We start from the raw sequence: 19,214 nt of genomic DNA on the forward strand, positions 1-19,214 counted from the left end.
CGAGGAAGATAGTCTTGGAGATGTCGTTGTGCAATCACATCATGAAGTGAAACTTCACCGAAATGGGGTCGTCCACGCCGGCTCGTCGCAAGGCATTCTTCATCTCCTTGAAGTACGCGTCGATGGACTTGGATCCTTGGGTGGTGTTCTCCAATTGGTGTAGAAGTTGTTCCGTGTAAGTTGGAGGCACGAACTCTCGCCGCATAGCTCTCTTCGTCTTGGGCCAACTCATGTCATAGCTCTCCGAAGGTGTGTGAAGCCACCATGTGGACGCATAGTCGTGGAAGTTCCTTGTGGCGCACTTCACTTGATCTTCAGGAGGAACTTGATGTAGCTTGAGGTAGTCGTCCATCAAGTGCTCCCACTCGAGATACTCCTCGGGTTCTAGAGTCCCATAGAAAGGAATCTTGTGGTCGGTGTTGAGGTCGTAGTAGCTCATGGAAGTTGCGGACTTGAGCTTGGGGAGCATCTCTTGAGTGTAGTCTTGGGGTGCTTGTTGGCGAAGATGTCGTATGTCCGTAGGCGAATATGCCTTGAAGTCGCTTTGGGAAGATGCCAAGGGAGATGGTGAAGTCGTTGAGAGGTTGTTGGTGTTGAACTCTTGACCTTCATGTTCTCGTCGTTGATGATGTCGATGCCAATGTGACCTTGCGGGAGATGGTAGCTCGGAAGCACGTGCACTAGAGCGTCTTCTCTAAGATGAGGAAGATCTCTTGTAGGACTTGATGAGGGCTTTGATCTCCTCCATTTGAGCTTGCATGTTGGCGTCGGTGGAGCTTTTTGCGGCATCGAACTCGTTGTTGTTGTTGTAGACCGAAATGTGAAATGCCTTTCCTATCCATCACAAGACTAGAGCAAATGTGAGTGGGAGAAAGAGAAGAACTAGACCAAATGTACCTTAACCAATATTGAAGATGGATCAATGATCACTCAATAACGTAACAAGGAAATAGCACGATTGGTACCGGATCTTGTCAATTCTCACACCTACACAAGTAAGTCTTATGGAGTAGCTTGGTGAGGATAGTGGCACAAAAATTTGATGCAAAATGTTAGCAAGAGTCAATAATGTTAAAAGATATTCACAAATTCGCAAGTGAAATGAGTACACCAATAGTAATATGTGGTACATGGAAACACACACACTAATAGATAAATGGGGTCGTGCAACCAAGGAATGAGCACAAAATGTGGAATCCACGGAAAACGCTCGTGTTGCACAACTCAAGAGAGACGCTAGCACGATTGCTCAATAGGCGGATACGATACTTGTGCACAACCTATAAGATGCAAAATGTATCAACTTCCTATCCCAAGTATGCTATGTATGTATGGTTCCCGGTGTTTCTCTCAATATGATCCAAGATGATCGGATATGACAATCTTATATGCAATATTGTATGCTATGGCTATTGCTTACAAGCTCTTTGTTCACTCTTTTTCTTTGCTTAAAAGCTTATTTGTTTTTTTTGTATGGCCACTATACGAAATGCACAAACCAAGATAGCAATTGTATATATGGGTGAACAAACTTGTGGCACAAGAGAGGATATGATGATACCAATATAATATGGTATGTATGCAATGGAAGGGCGGATCGATGATCACTAATGTGCACAAGTAACGTTGCCGACAACACTCAATGGCTAGTCTCGATAGATAAGTGACGCAAAATGGGCTAGGGGTTATTAATGCAATTGCAAGGGGAATATACAATTGTGTCATCGAGGTTACCGTCCTTATGTACGTTGATGACCTCGTGGCGATGATGAGTGGCGGTGTTCACGATGTCGAACCGTTCCTAATTAGTCGAAACACGTTAGGAAGCGGAAAAACCGCGAACTCAAAATCTCAAATATCAATTGTCAAATGGTGGTAGCGGGAAAGCAATGGTGGTTGCGGAAGTATTGGTGGGATATACACGGTGTCATAGTTGGAAGCACGGTCCCTAAGTAGTCGAGCACACCTTAGGAGACACAACTCACAACCCAAACAAAATTGGGTTAAGTTAGGGTGGCGGAAGTGTATGGTGGGCAAGCCTATGCGGAAGTTATGGTGGTGGTTGATGAAGAAGCAACCGTCCCTAAGTAGCCGAAACACCTTAGGAGACTCGAATTACTACTCAAGCAACCACTAATGCTATGGGGAACAAAATGGGTTAGGTTGCGGAAGTCTGTGGTGGCAATGCGGATGATATGGTGGAAGCCCTAGGCAAAGATGCCAAAGTTCCAAAATTTTGATGGAGCCAAATGGTGTTTAAACCTATCTAGATGGATGGGGGATGTCAATAGCTACTCAACGAGCTACAGAACGCGAAAATCGAATTCCGGATGTGAAAGTTATGGGCAAAACGGTGAAACACGGGAGGCTGAATTCCCAGGGTCGGACATCCAGGGGTGGGGGCGGATATCCGGGGGCTGATATTCAGAATCGTGCAGATTTTTGTGCTCCAGGAGCCGGATGTCCGGCTTGGGGCCTGGATGTCCGGCCTCTGGCCCGGATGTCTGGCCCGACGATTCCAGATCGGGATTTGGACTTCGCAACTCGATTTAGGGGTCAAAATTGATGAGATTTCGTGGATGGAAAGTGGAGAAAATTGGGGGAAAGCTAGATCTACTCAAGACACAACGAATCCATGGATCAAAATCAACAAAACATCATCAAACCAACAAATCACAAAAAAAATATTGGGGGCTATTTTTGGAGCGGATTTTCGAATTTAGGACGAAATCAACAAAATTAGGCTAGAAAACAAAAGGGTAGGGGCTCCAAATTTGTGATCAACCTTGCTCTGATACCAAGATGATGTAGAGTGGAAACCCTAGGGCCGATCTTTCACGATTGGAGCGGATCCTACGAAGACCACGAGGGGAAAACACAAGGGGAAACACGAGAGGAAACACTCAAACCAACAAGATTTGATTACACATGTGCTAGATTCTCGAAACACAAAGAGATACACGATCAACAAAGGATGATACAAGTAGCAAGTTCTTCTCTGTGAGGAGGCCTTGAGGGGGGTCTTCCCGTGAGGGGTCGTGAATCCACTGGGGGGATCTTCTCCGAAGAGGTCTTGTATCCAAGCGTGGATCTTCTCCGAAGAGGCCGCGGTCTCTCGATCGAAAAGAACCACAAGGATGAGCAAAGCTCTACCTCTAAAATGAGGTAAACTATTACCAACCCTGACTAGGAGGAGGGGGTGGTCTATTTATAGTCTAAGCCACGAAGGGGTAAGTAGGAAAGGGATACATGGGCCTCTGGCCCGACTCTGCGCGCAGGCAGGCACCGGATGTACGGGGCTTTGTGAGACGCCGGATGTCCGGGGCACTGGACGGACGTCCGGCCCGATGGCGGCCGAACCTCGGATGCATTATGTTGTCGATGCCAGATTTCCGGGAGAGGTGCCGGATGTCCGGGGTTGCGCCGGATGTCTGGCCGCTGATGCTTTTTGGCCGTCTGCTGGGCAGCTCCTGCGTGGCTGCCCAGGCACCGGATGTCCGTCCGTTGTAGTTTCAACAGCTCCGTCTTCTTCTGTCTCCGCTTCCATGCTTCCCTCGCGGATGGTGTAGTTGTTCCCTGGCGCTTGCATTCCTCCTCAACATTCGTGAAGCTCCTACAATATCTATGCATGCACACGGGAGAAGTGTCAAGTAGTATACCATCCTCGAAGAGGTCAAGTGAGCACGTGTAAAGGAGATGATTCACCTTTATGTATGTGAAGTAGATGTCGCACGTGTCACTCGCCGAACGGACTCTTGACATGGTGATGTCCATAGGATGCTCCGCATCATTTTCCTTGAGTCGGCCTCGCAAATAACGGTGATCGCTGCAACACATTGATGTCATTCTGAGTCCAGCGCATGCCAAAGAAAGTATGCCAAATCCAAAGATCATGTGATGCAACTTCTTCAAAAATGATGGTGGGCTTCTTAACATGACCCTGATATTGCCCTGGTAAAGCCTTCGGTCAATTCTTCCATTTTCAATGCATGCAGTTAAGAGATTCAAGCAAACCTGACCACCCTCTTGCTTCTGAGTTTGCAGAGCCTCTCGTGTCTGCCACAGTTGGTTCTCTCAGGTACTTATATGTATGATATTATAAGTAAGAATTCCTGCCCACTTTCGCTTCTCTCAGGTGTTTGTCACGGTTGGTTTTCTCAGGTGTAACTATAACTTCATTTGATGCACTAAAAAGAGAACATTGACCAAGAAGTGCCAAAGTTTGTCAAGCAACGTAAAAGGGTGTAACTATAACCCAAAATAGTTACACCATGCCTCTAACCCTAACACCCTAACATTTTGAAATATTACAAAGAAAAAATACTAGTTGGCTGGAGTGCCCCTTATCACTGTGCTGAGCGTGGACTTGGAAGAAAATCCCCAATCCAACACGCCTCCTTCCCGAACGTCCCCAATCCGGCCGCTGCTCCTCTCTTCCCACTGTCGCCTCACCACCCACTGCGCCCTATCCACGCTCCCGGTCGTACACCACCCCCCTCATGGCCGCCCCAATCTTGCCCCACCGCGCCCGACGCTGCCAACTCCCGGTCATGTCCGACGTGCCCTCCTGCCGCAGACTCTACTACACCCTCATGGACCACTTCTCCACTGGTAGCAACCCATTGCTCCACTCCTCTTGGTTCTTGGAGAATGTTATAGGTGGCCTCATATGATTAGCAAGCATGGTCAGGAACCTGCCACTGTTATTTGGATAGTAGTAGTGGCGAGTGAAAATAAAAGCCCACCACTGCATCTACGACAGCAGTTGCGGGCGGAAATTCTGACCCACCACACATAAAATCTTTTGAATAAGGTCTCGGTTACAAGCATGAATAAGCAAAGGATTCGTATACTTGGAATTTTTCAGATATGTAGGAGTAATATGCACATAGAGTAGAACAACAAAGCGTGTTCCGGTCTCTTTAGGTTGGTCAGATTTCAGATCATTGTAACCGCAACTCAAATATTATCAAGCATTAGCATCCATCATGCATTCATGCCTACCAGATCATATGTTTGCTGCCATCACAAAAATACCGTTTCCACATTAGTTTTCCTAGAATCCCATGAAGGGCTTTACCGTACCTTGATCATGGCGAAACAACAAAAGAACTTTTCTCTCAAACTTTAGCAATCACTGACCTATTTTAAGATAAGAAAGTGATTTGTGAAAACACACCTGCAGGCACATGAATAGTTCCATCAAATCTCTTCCGTCGATTGTTGCTGCAGCTCACCGGCATATGAGCGCAAACAAAGAAAAGTTGCTGCCGAGAGGCTACTGCGCAACCAATTTTGCGACACGGATGAAGGAATCTCACACACATGTCTAGACTCGCCTTTACATATACTTTTGATTTTCTTTATAAAATAGAGAGGTTTTCCCTCCGATTAATTATGTAATACACTGTATAGTACCACAAAATACAGTAGTAGTTAAACTACTAATCCGATCGTACACGACTGACGACGTTATTGTTGGAATATTAGGCAAGTTCATGATTAATTCCAGTAAATAATTCATGACTAGAAGAGATACTAGCATGCAATAATCTAGCAAACTAGAAGAACAGCAGGACATGCATAACAGCAGTAAACACGTAACAATAGCTGTAGAAACAGACATGATCAGAGGATGTTGGACGTACTGATCGTTAACTATTATGGGTGCGACAGTGTTGATGACGATGTTGGCGACGATCTGCTGCTGACGGCGATGAATACGACGATGAGTAGCACCGCCCGACTTGGACGGAAGACGACCCGTGATGACGAATTTGAGCAGTCGCGCACAGCGCTTCCCAAAAACCTAATTCGTCCTCTCCCGGTGCAGGATCGCAAAGACGAACGGTTCCGGAGACCTGCTCTCCCACGCGCCGATGCACGCCGGCGTTTGGGATGGAGTAGACTACGATGGCGGCGCAAGTTGTGAGATGAGGCAAAACCCTAGGTGTTTTTCGGTGTGTCTCTGGCCGCAGCCGGTAGCTGTATATATATTAGGACCAGAGGCGGTATTGTGTCGCGACCACAATCCCAAACCGACTCGGTTTCTAATTCGTATACTTACCGGACAAGAAATCAAAAACTTGTCTGCCAAGACATAAAAATAAAACGGCAAAAGGAAGCTGCGCTCCTGCAAGGAGACGGACCAGATTTCGGCAGACCATTCACGCGCATGTCGCATGTACGCCTCGCCTCGCCTCGCCACGGCCCGGCCAGGCAAGGCGAGGCGAGGCGAGCGAGTGAGCGCGTGTGGTTTTCCCTTTCTCTTCTCACACACCACTTAGAGTGGTGGAGAGAACCCACTATATAAACAGGTCCAACTCTTCTTCAACTTCCGGGGTGGGACTAAACTTAGCACCACCACTTGCCATTTTACACATGGGCTTTGAGATTTCAGAAATTGCTATGGGCCTAGCCCATTAATTCTAACAATCCCCCACCAGATCTCAAATACCCATTTGGAGATTTGCCTTCTCTCACCACTTGTTTAATATACCAGTGTTTCAGCAGAGACTGTTAAGTTGAACTTCTGCCTAGAACTTTAAGCTACATCCATTCACAACTTGACAATGGACTATGCCTTGAATTGCTAGTTTTGTGTGAACAGATTTCACTCAAAGTCTTAACCAGTAGCTGACCGCCAGTAGGGTACCCCGCGGTTTGGAGCTTATACGTCATACTCCCTGGTCTCTTCGTGAGCTTACTAGAGATCACCCAAATCTCATAGACTGCGACGTTTACAGTCAGAACTCATATAGGTGTGTTCTTTCGAGACTGCTCTGTAGGACAGCATCTTTGCTAATTATAGCCAATAGAACCACATTAAGGCATGTTGCCAACCTGCCTTACAGATCTGAGCCTTACAGCTCTGAGAGTTTTGCATCTTCACTTAGAGACAATCATAAGTTATTACTCTCCTCAGTTAACCAATAGCTTGTTCTTCCCAGATCCTAATTCACGGGATCTCCGATCACAAAGGTTGGGTTACTACTATGGTGTAACATCTATGGGTCTCATACCCATCTCCCTCGATGCAATATCTATCACATTTCGTGATAGTCCCTTTGTAAAGGGATCTGCCAGGTTTTTGTCTGTTTGTATATACGTAACAGTTATTACTCCGGAGTTTCTCAACTTCCTGACACACTTCAAACGTCTTTTCACGTGTCTTGATGACTTTGCATTATCTTTAGAATTGTTCACTTTAGCGATAACCGTTTGGTTATCACAATTCATAAGAATAGCCAGTACAGGTTTTTCAACAACCGGCAAGTCCATCAAGAGCTCACGCAGCCATTCTGCTTCAACAGTAGCTGTGTCCAAAGCAGTTAATTCTGCTTCCATAGTTGACCTCGTCAATATGGTTTGCTTGCAAGACCTCCATGACACTGCGCCACCACCATGAGTAAATACATACCCACTTGTTGCGTAAAGTACATCAACATCGGAGATCCAATTTGAATCACTATATCCTTCTAGCACAGCAGGATGCCCTGAATAAGTAATTCCGTAACTCATAGTACCTCTCAGATAGCGCAAGACCCTTTCTAGTGCATGCCAATGATCATCACCCGGGTTGGACATGAACCTACTCAGTTTGCTCACAGCAAAAGAGATATCTGGTCTTGTAGCGCTAGCTAAGTACATGAGTGAACCGACAATTTGAGAGTATCTTAATTGATCTCTCGTTTCTTTCTTGTTATTTCTGAGTGTCACGCTGGGATCATAAGGTGTTGGAGAAGGCTTGCTATCCATAAAACCGAATCGGTTCAAGACCTTCTCAACATAGTGAGATTGCGTTAATGTAATCCCACTCTCATCCTTAATAAGTTTGATGTTTAGAATTACATCGGCTTCTCCCAGATCTTTCATGTCAAAACTTTTTGATAGAAAAGACTTGACCTCATTAATTGCATTAATGTTTGTACCAAAGATCAGTATGTCGTCCACATACAAACATAATATGACACTATTGCCCCCACCATGGCGATAGTAAACACACCTATCAGCCTCGTTAATGACAAATCCTGCAGAAGTCAGAGTTCTTTCAAACTTCTCATGCCATTGCTTAGGTGCCTGTTTCAGACCATACAAAGATTTTAACAACTTGCACACCTTTCTCTCTTCACCCTTTACCACAAACCCGTCAGGCTGATCCATATAGATCTCCTCTTCCAACTCTCCATTGAGAAAAGCTGTCTTTACATCCATTTGATGAATGATAAGACCATAAGAGGCAGCCAAGGAAAGTAACACTCGAATGGTGGTCATTCTAGCAACGGGTGAATAGGTGTCAAAGTAATCTTCGCCTTCTTTCTGAGTGTAGCCTTTGGCCACTAGCCGCGCCTTGTACTTATCAATAGTACCATCAGGCTTTAGCTTCTTTTTGAACACCCACTTACAGCCCACAGGTTTACAACCATATGGTCTATCAGTTAGTTCCCAAGTTCCATTGGAAAGAATTGAGTCCATCTCATTATGTACAGCTTCTTTCCAATCATCTACATCCGGAGATGCATATGCTTCTGCAATCGTCTTGGGTGTGTCGTCCTCAAGGTATACAATGAAATCATCACCAAAGGATTTTCCAATCCTTTGTCTCTTGCTCCTTCTAGGAACTTCATTGTTATCCTTCTCAAGGACTTCCTCATGTGATTGTTCGAAATATTCATCAGTTGTACTAGATTCAGGAATTATCTCAGAAGAAAATCTAGCAATGCTATGCATATCTTTCATAGGAAATATGTTCTCAAAAAATGTTGCATCACGAGATTCCATTATAGTATCAACATGCATATCAGGTACTTCAGATTTTACCACTAAAAACCTATAAGCAATGCTCCGTTGAGCATACCCTAGAAAGACACAATCCACTGTCTTTGGTCCAAGTTTGCGTTTCTTAGGAATAGGAATATTGACCTTTGCCAAACATCCCCAAGTGCGCAAATAAGAAAGTGATGGTTTTCTCCCAACCCACTCCTCATAAGGGGTTTTCTCCTTATTATTGTTGGGAACTCTATTCAGGACATGACATGAAGTCAATAGAGCCTCCCCCCACCATGCCTTAGATAAACCAGCAGTGTCTAACATGGCATTCACCAAGTCAGTCAATGTGCGGTTTTTCCTCTCGGCCACTCCATTTGATTGAGGTGAATAGGGAGGCGTCCTCTCATGAATAATACCATGTTCCTCACAAAGTTCATCAAAAACTTTTGGAAAATACTCTCCACCACGATCGGACCTAAGACGCTTGATCTTTCTCTCTAGTTGATTTTTAACTTCAGCTTTATAGATTTTAAAGTAGTCTAATGCTTCATCTTTAGTTTGCAATAAATAAACATAGCAAAATCTAGTCGCATCATCAATCAAAGTCATGAAATATCTCTTTCCACCTTTTGTCAACACACCATTCATCTCACAAAGATCAGAATGTATGAGTTCTAGAGGTGCCAAGTTTCTCTCCTCGGCAGCCTTATGAGGCTTTCGAGGTTGCTTAGATTGCACACAACTATGGCACTTAGAACCTTTGGCAACTGTGAAGTTCGGAATTAAACTCATGCTGGATAGCCGAGACATTAAACCAAAATTAATATGTCATAAACGAGAGTGCCAAATACTTGCATCATCATTAACACTAGCACAAATTTGGTTTATTGACTTATTGCAAAAATCTGAAAGAGAAAAACGAAACAAGCCTCCGCACTCATAGCCTTTTCCTATAAATTGTCCAAATCTTGACACGATTACTTTATTGGACTCTAAAACTACCTTAAATCCATCTCGACATAGAAGGGAGCCGCTAACTAGATTCTTGTTCATAGTAGGGACATGCTGCACGTTCCTTAGTTGCACGATCTTTCCCGAAGTAAACTTCAGATCCACCGTGCCAATGCCACGAACAGAAGCATGTGACCCATTCCCCATTAGGACGGAAGAATCCCTTGCGACCTGATAAGAAGTAAACAGGGAGATGTCAGCACACACATGAACGTTAGCACCCGAATCAATCCACCACGAAGATGATTGAAATACTGAAAGCACAATAGGTAAATTACCATACCCATCAGTATTGCTAGCGGTCACCATGTTGACAGTCTTGGAGCTTGTTTTCCCTCTGCGGTCTGCACGTTCAGGGCATTCCTTGGAAAAGTGTCAAGGCTTCCCACAGGCGTAGCACTCTAGCTCAGCCTTGTTGAACTTCTTCTTCTTGAAGGTAGTAGTCTTGGTAGGCTTGTTGAAAACAGGTTTGTTCTTCCCTTTGTTCTTGTTCTGTGGGTACCTCTGCACCATGTTAGCAGTAGGCTGAACCTCACCTCCTTTTTCATTAGTATCTTTAGCCCGAGCTTTTTCTTCAACATCAAGAGATGCAATCAGATTTTCAACTGATATCTCCTGTCTCTTATGCTTCAGAGTTGTGGCGAAATTCCTCCATGAAGGAGGCAACTTTGCAATCATGCACTCAGCCACGAATTTGTCGGGTAGAACACATTTAAGGAGTTCAAGTTCCTTCACAATGCACTGTATCTCATGAGCTTGTTCAACCACAGAACGGTTATTCACCATCTTGTAGTCATGAAAACTCTCCATGATGTACAGTTCACTGCCTGCATCTGTTGCACCGAATTTTGCATTCAGTGCATCCCACAGAATCTTTCCGTCATTTATGTGCATGTACACATCACACAGACGGTCAGCAAGAACACTCAGAATGTATCCCACAAACATAGTATTGGCTTCCTGGAATTTTCTCCGATCTTCGTCGGTCATTCCCTCTGGAGCACCAACAGTAGCGTGGAAAACTTTCAGAGCAGTAAGCCAGAGCGTGGTCTTCACCTGCCACCTCTTAAAGTGCACACCGGTAAACTTATCCGGCCTCAGTGCATCAGCGAATCCAGCCATAGTTAACTCAGGAAATTGCCTATAATTAGGTTTTTGGATTGTTGGAATATTAGGCAAGTTCATGATTAATTCCAGTAAATAATTCATGACTAGAAGAGATACTAGCATGCAATAATCTAGCAAACTAGAAGAACAGCAAGACATGCATAACAGCAGCAAACACGTAACAATAGCTGTAGAAACAGACATGATCAGAGGATGTTGGACGTACTGATCGTTAGCTATTATGGGTGCGACAGTGTTGATGACGATGTTGGCGACGATCTGCTGCTGACGGCGATGAATACAACGATGAGTAGCACCGCCCGACTTGGACGGAAGACGACCCGTGATGACGAATTTGAGCAGTCGCGCACAGCGCTTCCCGAAAACCTAATTCGTCCTCTCCCGGTGCAGGATCGCAAAGACGAACGGTTCCGGAGACCTGCTCTCCCACGCGCCGATGCACGCCGGCGTTTGGGATGGAGTAGACTACGATGGCGGCGCAAGTTGTGAGATGAGGCAAAACCCTAGGTGTTTTTCGGTGTGTCTCTGGCCGCAGCCGGTAGCTGTATATATATTAGGACCAGAGGCGGTATTGTGTCGCGACCACAATCCCAAACCGACTCGGTTTCTAATTCGTATACTTACCGGACAAGAAATCAAAAACTTGTCTGCCAAGACATAAAAATAAAACGGCAAAAGGAAGCTGCGCTCCTGCAAGAAGACGGACCATTCACGCGCATGTCGCATGTACGCCTCGCCACGGCCCGGCGAGGCGAGCGAGCACGCGCGTGTGGTTTTCCCTTTCTCTTCTCACACACCACTTAGAGTGGTGGAGAGAACTCACTATATAAACAGGTCCAACTCTTCTTCAACTTCCGGGGTGAGACTAAACTTAGCACCACCACTTGCCATTTTACACATGGGCTTTGAGATTTCAGAAATTGCTATGGACCTAGCCCATTAATTCTAACAGTTACAACCTCGTCGGAACACACAATAAGATTAACCGGCAATAGCTGCAGCTGCAACATTAAACAGTAGTAGCTAGTAAGTGCAGCAAGCAGCTAGGTTCGTAGGCGGTCGGTGGACCTATGGGTTGTAGTAGACGATCTTGATCTCGGTGACGCCGTGGCAGTTGCCGCCGGGGACGGAATGCTCGAAGCAGTGGTTGCCGGTGTCGCACCCAGCGGTGGGGCAGTGGCCCTGCAGCGGGCTGCCGTGCGGGGTGACGGAGACACGGACGGGCATGCTGGCCTGGTTGGTGCTCACCTCGTAGTACGCCCCGCCCTCGTGGTCCATGTGGAACTCGGCCACGGCGGCGCCCTGCGCCGACACGCTCCCCGTCCACGCGCACACGTCGAACGACTCGTGCTTCCCGCTGGGGAGCAGATACCCGTTGGGGAAGAGCGCCTTGCTGTTGGAGCGCGCCTCGATGCCCAGGTTCAGGTCGTGGCCGCATAGGTTCTGCACCGTCACCTTGTGGCCGTTGCAGGAGCCTTGGCCGGCGGCGGTCATGGCCGTCGCGCACAGAGCCACGAACACGAGCAGCAGGAGGGCCAGGGGCTTGGTGGACGCCATCGCCATGGCTTGGAGGATTAGGGCGTCGAGGAAGGAGAGAGGCTGGCAGTACGCAATGGTTTGGGCTGAGGTTTATGGCTCAGGGTTGTGTGGGTATTTATAGGTTGATGAGGGCTTTGGCACCAAGGTTCGAGAGTGTAGGGCGTTGCTAATTCATTTTGGACGACAGTGCTGCAGGCCAAAGGTTTGGCGCCGATTGATTTTCGTTCGCGGCGTGGCTTGTTCTGGTATTCAACCAAACACGCCTAATTTTAGGTCGTGTAGAGAAGAAGACTGCTCATCGGCTGTTATTCGTGCAGTGAGACGGAGCATGAAGCATCTCTCCGTACGTAAAGCCGGCCAGCACGGCACGAGCTTTGCCTCCCCAAGAAACAGGACGCATAGGACACGGCCTAGTGCAGGGCAGGTTTTGCGACCCCATGGTACGTAGCTTTTGTTTACCGATCGATCCTTTGCCTGAACACATGAGCTGCCTAAGAGCATCTCCCCCCAAGCCACTTTTTAGACGCCGGTGGACAAAAAACGCCCCACTCGGATCCCAGGACCTCACTTTTCGCCGGTTTAGACAAAAAATACAGCCGACGCGCGCAGCCCACACCCAGGCCATTGGGGGGCATCTGGGGACACCGGCGCTTTTGCTTAACCAATCAAATTGGCCCACGTCAGCCACCCACCCCCTCTCTCTCTCCTCTCCTCTCCTCCTCTCTCTCCTCTCTTTTCCCTTTCCTTCTGCCTACCCGCCGCATGGGAGTCTGGAGAGGACGCTGCACAACGAGCTGCACGGGGAGGAGCCGTCGCCGGAGCTCGCACCCGCCGCGCGTGGCCGGGGCGGAGCTCGCCCACGCCCGCCGGGACCTGGCCGGTGCGGAGCTCTCGCCCGCGCCCGCCTCTGCGTGGCCAGGGCAGAGCTCGCCAGCGCAAGCCGGGGTGTGGCCGGGGCAGCCCACGCTCGTGCCCGCCTCTGCGTGGCCGGGGCGGAGCTCGCCCGTGCCCGCCTCTGCGTGGCCGGGGCGGAGCTCGCCCGCGCCCGACGAGGTGTGGCCGGGGCGGCCCGCGCCCGCGCCCGCCTCTGCGTGGCCAGGGCGGAGCTCGCCCGCGCCCGCCGGGGCGTGGCCGGGGCGGAGCTCGCCCGAGCTCGCCGGGGTGTGGCCGGGACGGCCCACGCCCGCGCCCGCCTCTGCGTGGTCGGGCATGCACAGGCAGCAGCAGCCGAACGGGCGTGCTCGGCACCATGGTCCGGGGCGCCACAGCACCGCGCCCATGTCTTCTCGGCGGCGTCGAACGCGACGGCGGGGCAGGGAGGGCGCGGGCCACACAGAACGGGAGCACAGGGGCGCCGTCGAGGCCGCGCACGAGGAGCACGGGGGCGCCGTCGAGGCCGCACACGAGGAGCATGGGCGCGCCGAGCTCGAGCAGCGCGTCTCCGGCGGCGGAGAAGACGACAAGGTCAAGGCCAAGACAGGAGCGACCTGCTCTAGCTGCGCGACAAGGAGGTAGTCGATGCCGCCGCGGGCAAGATGCTCGACGAAATGCCGCTCTGTTCGTGGGAGTCCAACACTGCTCGTGGGGATGCAACGAGTGGAAAAATTTTGCCCCCCAAATCAAATGTTTCGCCGGCAGCCCCCCAAGGGGCGAAAAAATGCCTCCTTGGGGGGCAAACGGCTGAAGATGCTCTAAGAGCTTAGGGAATTTGGGCCGTTTGATCCTTTGCCCGATGCGACGTTGACCGTCTGATTCGGCCTCCGGTGATTCCTGGTCGTTACATCAAAAGTTCAAAAGTGGTGGATGGAGCAACGAATACTGATCTTTTTTCACCTCGGTTTTTTTTTCTTTTTGAACTTGTGGCACATTTTATTCAACTCAAATAAGAGATATATCAGAAACAAGTTCAGGTAGAATAAACTATGTAGGATCATTATCCCACGAGATTGCAAAATTAGACTCGTAACAACATCTAGCAATTTTGGGTCCGTTTGGTTCCTTGGCAAAAGCCGTTTTTGCCTCGCTAAGCTAGGCTACCCGTTTGGTAACCAAATATAATCGTGCTTTTTGGGGCAGCTTGCCTGGGTGGGCCGAAAAATCTTCGCTCCGCGGGACAGCCGATTTGGCTAGCCCTCGACGGCAAACGGAAGCGCGAAACAAATCCACGCCAAACTCTTCGGATGGATGAACTCGTCTACAACAAATCCCTGTATCCTCTCCACTCTGACCTCCTCCACTTTCCGCATTTTTTCCTCATGCATCCCCAATGAAATCCTTCAAAATCTTCGTATTTTCTGTTGGGTGCATAAATAAATCGAGCGAGTTGGCTGTTCCCCTCCACGATTAGCTGAAGACGAGCTCCAGATTGGAAATCGGACGCCTCATCCTCCTTGCTCAGGTCTGCATCCACCTCCATCCCTTGAATTGTCCTGCCTATGAGTGTGAATTTTTTTATCTTGTCCCCAGATTAGCTGGCTCAAGGATTGATTAGTACCACAAGCTACAAATTCTAAATAGTTGTGTATATTCCTCGTGGTCTCCATGGTTGGATTTTTCTTGGGTGGCCTGTTTTTAGCATAGGATTGGCACGGGTGAGGTGATAGCAAACTCTAGTCTAATGGCAGGTTGTAGCGTTGGGGTTGGGAGGGATACTTGTGTTGGCGGGCACCCAACACCTATCACAAAGTCATCTGGCTGTTGCATGTGAATTTTCTCGTCTAACTCTCCGTTCAGGAAAGCCGTCTTAACATTCATCTGATGGACGTGAAAATTATACGAGGCCGCCAACAAGAGTAATACTCGAATGATGGTCAGTCTGGCCACAGGTGAATAAGTATCAAAGAAATCTTCTTCTTTTTTCTAGGCTAACCCTTGGCCACAAGCCTAGCATTGTATTTTTTTCAATCATACCGTCGGGCCTAAGCTTCATTTTGAACACTCACTTACATCGCAACGGTTTACAACCATAGTGACATTCAGTGATCTCCCATGTCATGTTAGCCATGATGGAATCCATCTCGCTACGGACCGCATCTCTCCAATAGTCAGCTTCTAGAGAGGCATACGCTTCTGAAATAGAAGTGAGAGTATCATCCACGAGGTACACGAGGAAATCATTACCAAAGGTGTTTGTCGTCCTTTTTCTCTTGCCCTTATCAAGGGTTTCTTCGTCGTCCTCCTCAAGATTTTCCTCATGTTTGTTCATAATATTCCATGCAAATGGCAAGCTTAGGACTCTCCTAAGATTCCTCTCTCGAAACGTTTTGCATATATCTCACAGAAAAAATATCCTCAAAGAATGTAGTATCCTTGGACTCCATAATTGTACGGACCTTCACATCAGGTATATCAGATTTCACTATTAGAAATCTATGGCCAACACTATTCTTAGTGTAGCCCAACACTTTCGCTTCGGTACACCCTCCTAAACGCATCAATGGTTGTGGTCCCTCTTCATAATAAAGGGCATGATAGTCTTTTTTGAAAGTACATCGTCGGCACTAAGACCATCGATACGCGGCCTGCGTATGGACGAGCTAGCTCGCCGAGACCAGGCACAACTGGGCCGGCCCATGAGGCGCTGGGCCACTATCTATTCAAAGATAGATTTAAAAATCCTGGGAAAAAAGGAACTAGACCAGGAATCAAACTCATTACCTTTCCCTCCAGACTAAACATCTTGCCACTCCACCACGCTGCCCATTAGTGATAACGATAGCACAAAACATAAAATAATACATTAGGCCGGTGTGCAAAACATGTCCATCGGCCGATCAATCTGGACCTCTCAAGAGAAAGTTATGCATTTTATTCGCACTTCTGAGGACTCGATCGCTCGACCTCGAATAACAGCATCTCCAGTCGCGCCCCCAACAGGCCCCGCAGGGTGTGTTTTTTCCGCCGGCACCGATAAATCCCCCAGCCGCGCCCCCAGGACACCGATTTCCGCCGGTTCGGCCTATTTTGGCCCGGCAATCCTAGGTCGAACCCAGTGCACTAGGGGGCGCTTAGGGGCTCCGACGGAAGGGAAAATGACGCATGGGCCACCACTGTCTAGCAAAAAACATTTTTTCTCCAGATTCGCCCCCCTCGCGCACTACTCCTTCCGCCGTCGTGCCGATCCCGGCGCCGCCCACCTGCCCACCGCAGCTACAAAGGCCATTTCCCCACCGAGAAAGAGAGGGTTCGCCGCGGAAGCGTCCACCCCGCTCCTGGGTGAGCTTTTCCGGCGCTCTGGCCATGTTTGAAAAAAAGTTCATGAATTTAACAAAATTATTAGCAAAATTGAAGAAAGTTCATCGTTTTGAAAACAAGTTCACAAATTTGAAAAAAAAACTTCAAAAATTGAATACTTTATTCATAGGAGGCCACCAGACTAGGCCGGTTCACTGTCACACGCCGAAACATGGACAAAAATAACAGTTTTAAGTACATGTTTAAATTATGATTTTAAACATTTCTTTTGCTAGTAAGACTTGTACGACCAATTCCACGCACCATGTCAAGTTGTTTTGGTTCTTGACAATTTTTGCATTTTCTGGAGATTTCTTGGTCAAAAAAGACTGATAAATGACCGGACGTGCCGAAACTTGCATACGGTGTCAAAAATCGTTCAACCTGACATGAATTCCTACCATGGGCATGCCGACCTGTTTGCAAAATTTGATGTCATCTCAAGGATGTCCAAAAATAGATAAAGTTCAACAAAGGGTGTTCAGGTAAGCTAGAAGCCTAGCAGGCTCCGTTGAGAGCACGTTGATTTTTGACATCTTTGAAAAAAATTGAAAAGGAGGAAAACCTCCTGCCTCTGCACCATAGATGCATACGGCCATATTATTAAGAAGCACAAGAAGGTCTTAAGTTCCAATGCTGCTCATAGTCCGAGCAAATAGAAAAAAAATTAAGTCTGTAGCGTGCCACACTCGGCGAAAACGCTCCACATTCGGCAATCAAGAATAGACTACGATGCCTACACACCTAGCCTATTATTAAGTCGCCATCCAAATTGGCTGAAGATAGCCCATGCTACCGTCTCCCAGCGGTTGCACCCAATATCCAAAGGCTCCCTGAAATCTGCATGAGTGAGTAACGACAACATACGGATCCAAGCTGTAGCTCTATAGATGACCTGCAAAAAGTTAGTGAAGTTTGTCCCATTAAAAATCATATCATTTCTCGTGTTCCATATAGCCCATAAGAGTGCACATGTCCCTATCCGAATATGTTTAGCTATATATTTGTCCACTCCAGTAAGCCACGTCCCAAATAACGTGTTTATGCTCGTTGGGGATGAAAGTTAAAAGCTATATGTATTGATCGCCATAACAATTGTGCAAGCGGACATCGGAGAAAGAGGTGTTTAATCGATTCATTTTGGTCGCAAAAACAACATCTGGAGTTACCAATCCAACTCCTTTTTAGCAAATTATCTTTGATCAAAATAACTCCCTTGTGCACGAACCACATAAAGATTTTGATGCGAAGCGGAACTTTAATCTTCCATATGTGTAAAGACCTCGACAATGGACCGGAATCAATTAAGTCCAAATACATGGATTTCACAGAGAAAATTCCATTCGAGGTTAACTTCCAACTGATAGTATCTGCCTGGTCTGAAAGTTGAACATCCATCAACCTACGGACCAGGTGAAGCCAAGCATTCCAGCGTTCCCCTACGAGGGATCTCCTAAACTGGATATTAAGTGGTACCGAGCTTAATACTGTAGCGACATAATCCTCCTTACGTTGCACAATATTATATAAGGAAGGATATTGTAGAGCCAAGGGCGTCTCCCCTAGCCAGGTATCCTCCCGGACTCTAGTTGTGGTACCATTACTAACGGAGAACTTTACCCGTTGGAAAAAAGATACTTTTGTCCTCATTAATCCCTTCCAAAAGGGTGAGTCCGTTGGCCTTGCACTAACTTGGGCCAAGGTCTTAGAGTGTTGGTATTTATTCCGCAAGATTTGTATCCACATGCCCTCAGTCTCGGTAGATAGTCTGTATAACCATTTGCTAAGCAGACATCTATTCTTGACCTCTAAATTTTCGATCCCTAGCCCACCCTGGTCTTTTGATCTACACAGTATATCCCATCTAGCCAGTCTGTATTTCTTCTTGGCCTCATCACTTTGCCAAAAGAAACGGGATCAATAGAAGTCGAGTCTTTTACGTACCCCTTGTCGGCGTCCTGGGAACGGGGTCCCCAGACTTGCCTGCCTACGGCCCACGGCGTGGCTCCACTAGCGGCCCCGTATGGCCCATCTTCATCAGCGAACGCTCAAGACCCTCGCGAGGGGCCAAGCCTCGCGAGGCGGACGACGCAAGACCTCCTCGGGGGCGGCCTCACCAGGCTGGCTCGCAAGGGGCGGAGAGATCAAGGCGAGGGGCACCTCGTGAGCTCCCCGTGACACAAGCCATGACGACCAAGGCCAGGCGGGCGCCAGCAGGCGCAGGGCGCCAGCTTCCTCTTCGGTGCTAAAGGAGCAGGCGCAGGCGCGGAGTCCCGAGAAGTCAAGCAAAGGTTTCCATATTGGTGCAAAGAGACCAAGACCAGCAGGACGGCAGGACGGAGGTCACCGTGGAGCCCAAGACGGCGTCACCACCAGAACCTTTGGCAGGCCAAGACCACCTTTTGTCAGGATAACTTGTACTAGCTGTCTCCCTTCAAATTGGCCGTTGTGGGATCCCTTCCCGCCTAATATTTGGGAAGAGGACCAAGGCCTCTATAAATAGGACTAGCCACCATAGTAGGAGGCAACTGATC

The 19,214-nt window shown here is 48.0% G+C and overlaps 1 protein-coding gene across 1 annotated transcript; it reads right to left on the reverse strand.

The window, feature by feature from the left end:
* Positions 1-11,865: 11,865 nt before the first annotated feature.
* Positions 11,866-12,516, reverse strand: LOC109752393 (uncharacterized). Its single transcript, XM_020311288.3, has one exon. It carries the CDS (start codon positions 12,469-12,471, stop codon positions 11,977-11,979), a length of 495 nt encoding a protein of 164 aa, XP_020166877.1. The 5' UTR covers positions 12,472-12,516; the 3' UTR covers positions 11,866-11,976.
* Between the last annotated feature and the right edge of the window lie 6,698 nt (positions 12,517-19,214).

Source organism: Aegilops tauschii, chromosome 6, assembly GCF_002575655.3.
Source record: "Aegilops tauschii subsp. strangulata cultivar AL8/78 chromosome 6, Aet v6.0, whole genome shotgun sequence".
NCBI classification, from domain to species: Eukaryota; Viridiplantae; Streptophyta; class Magnoliopsida; order Poales; family Poaceae; genus Aegilops; species Aegilops tauschii.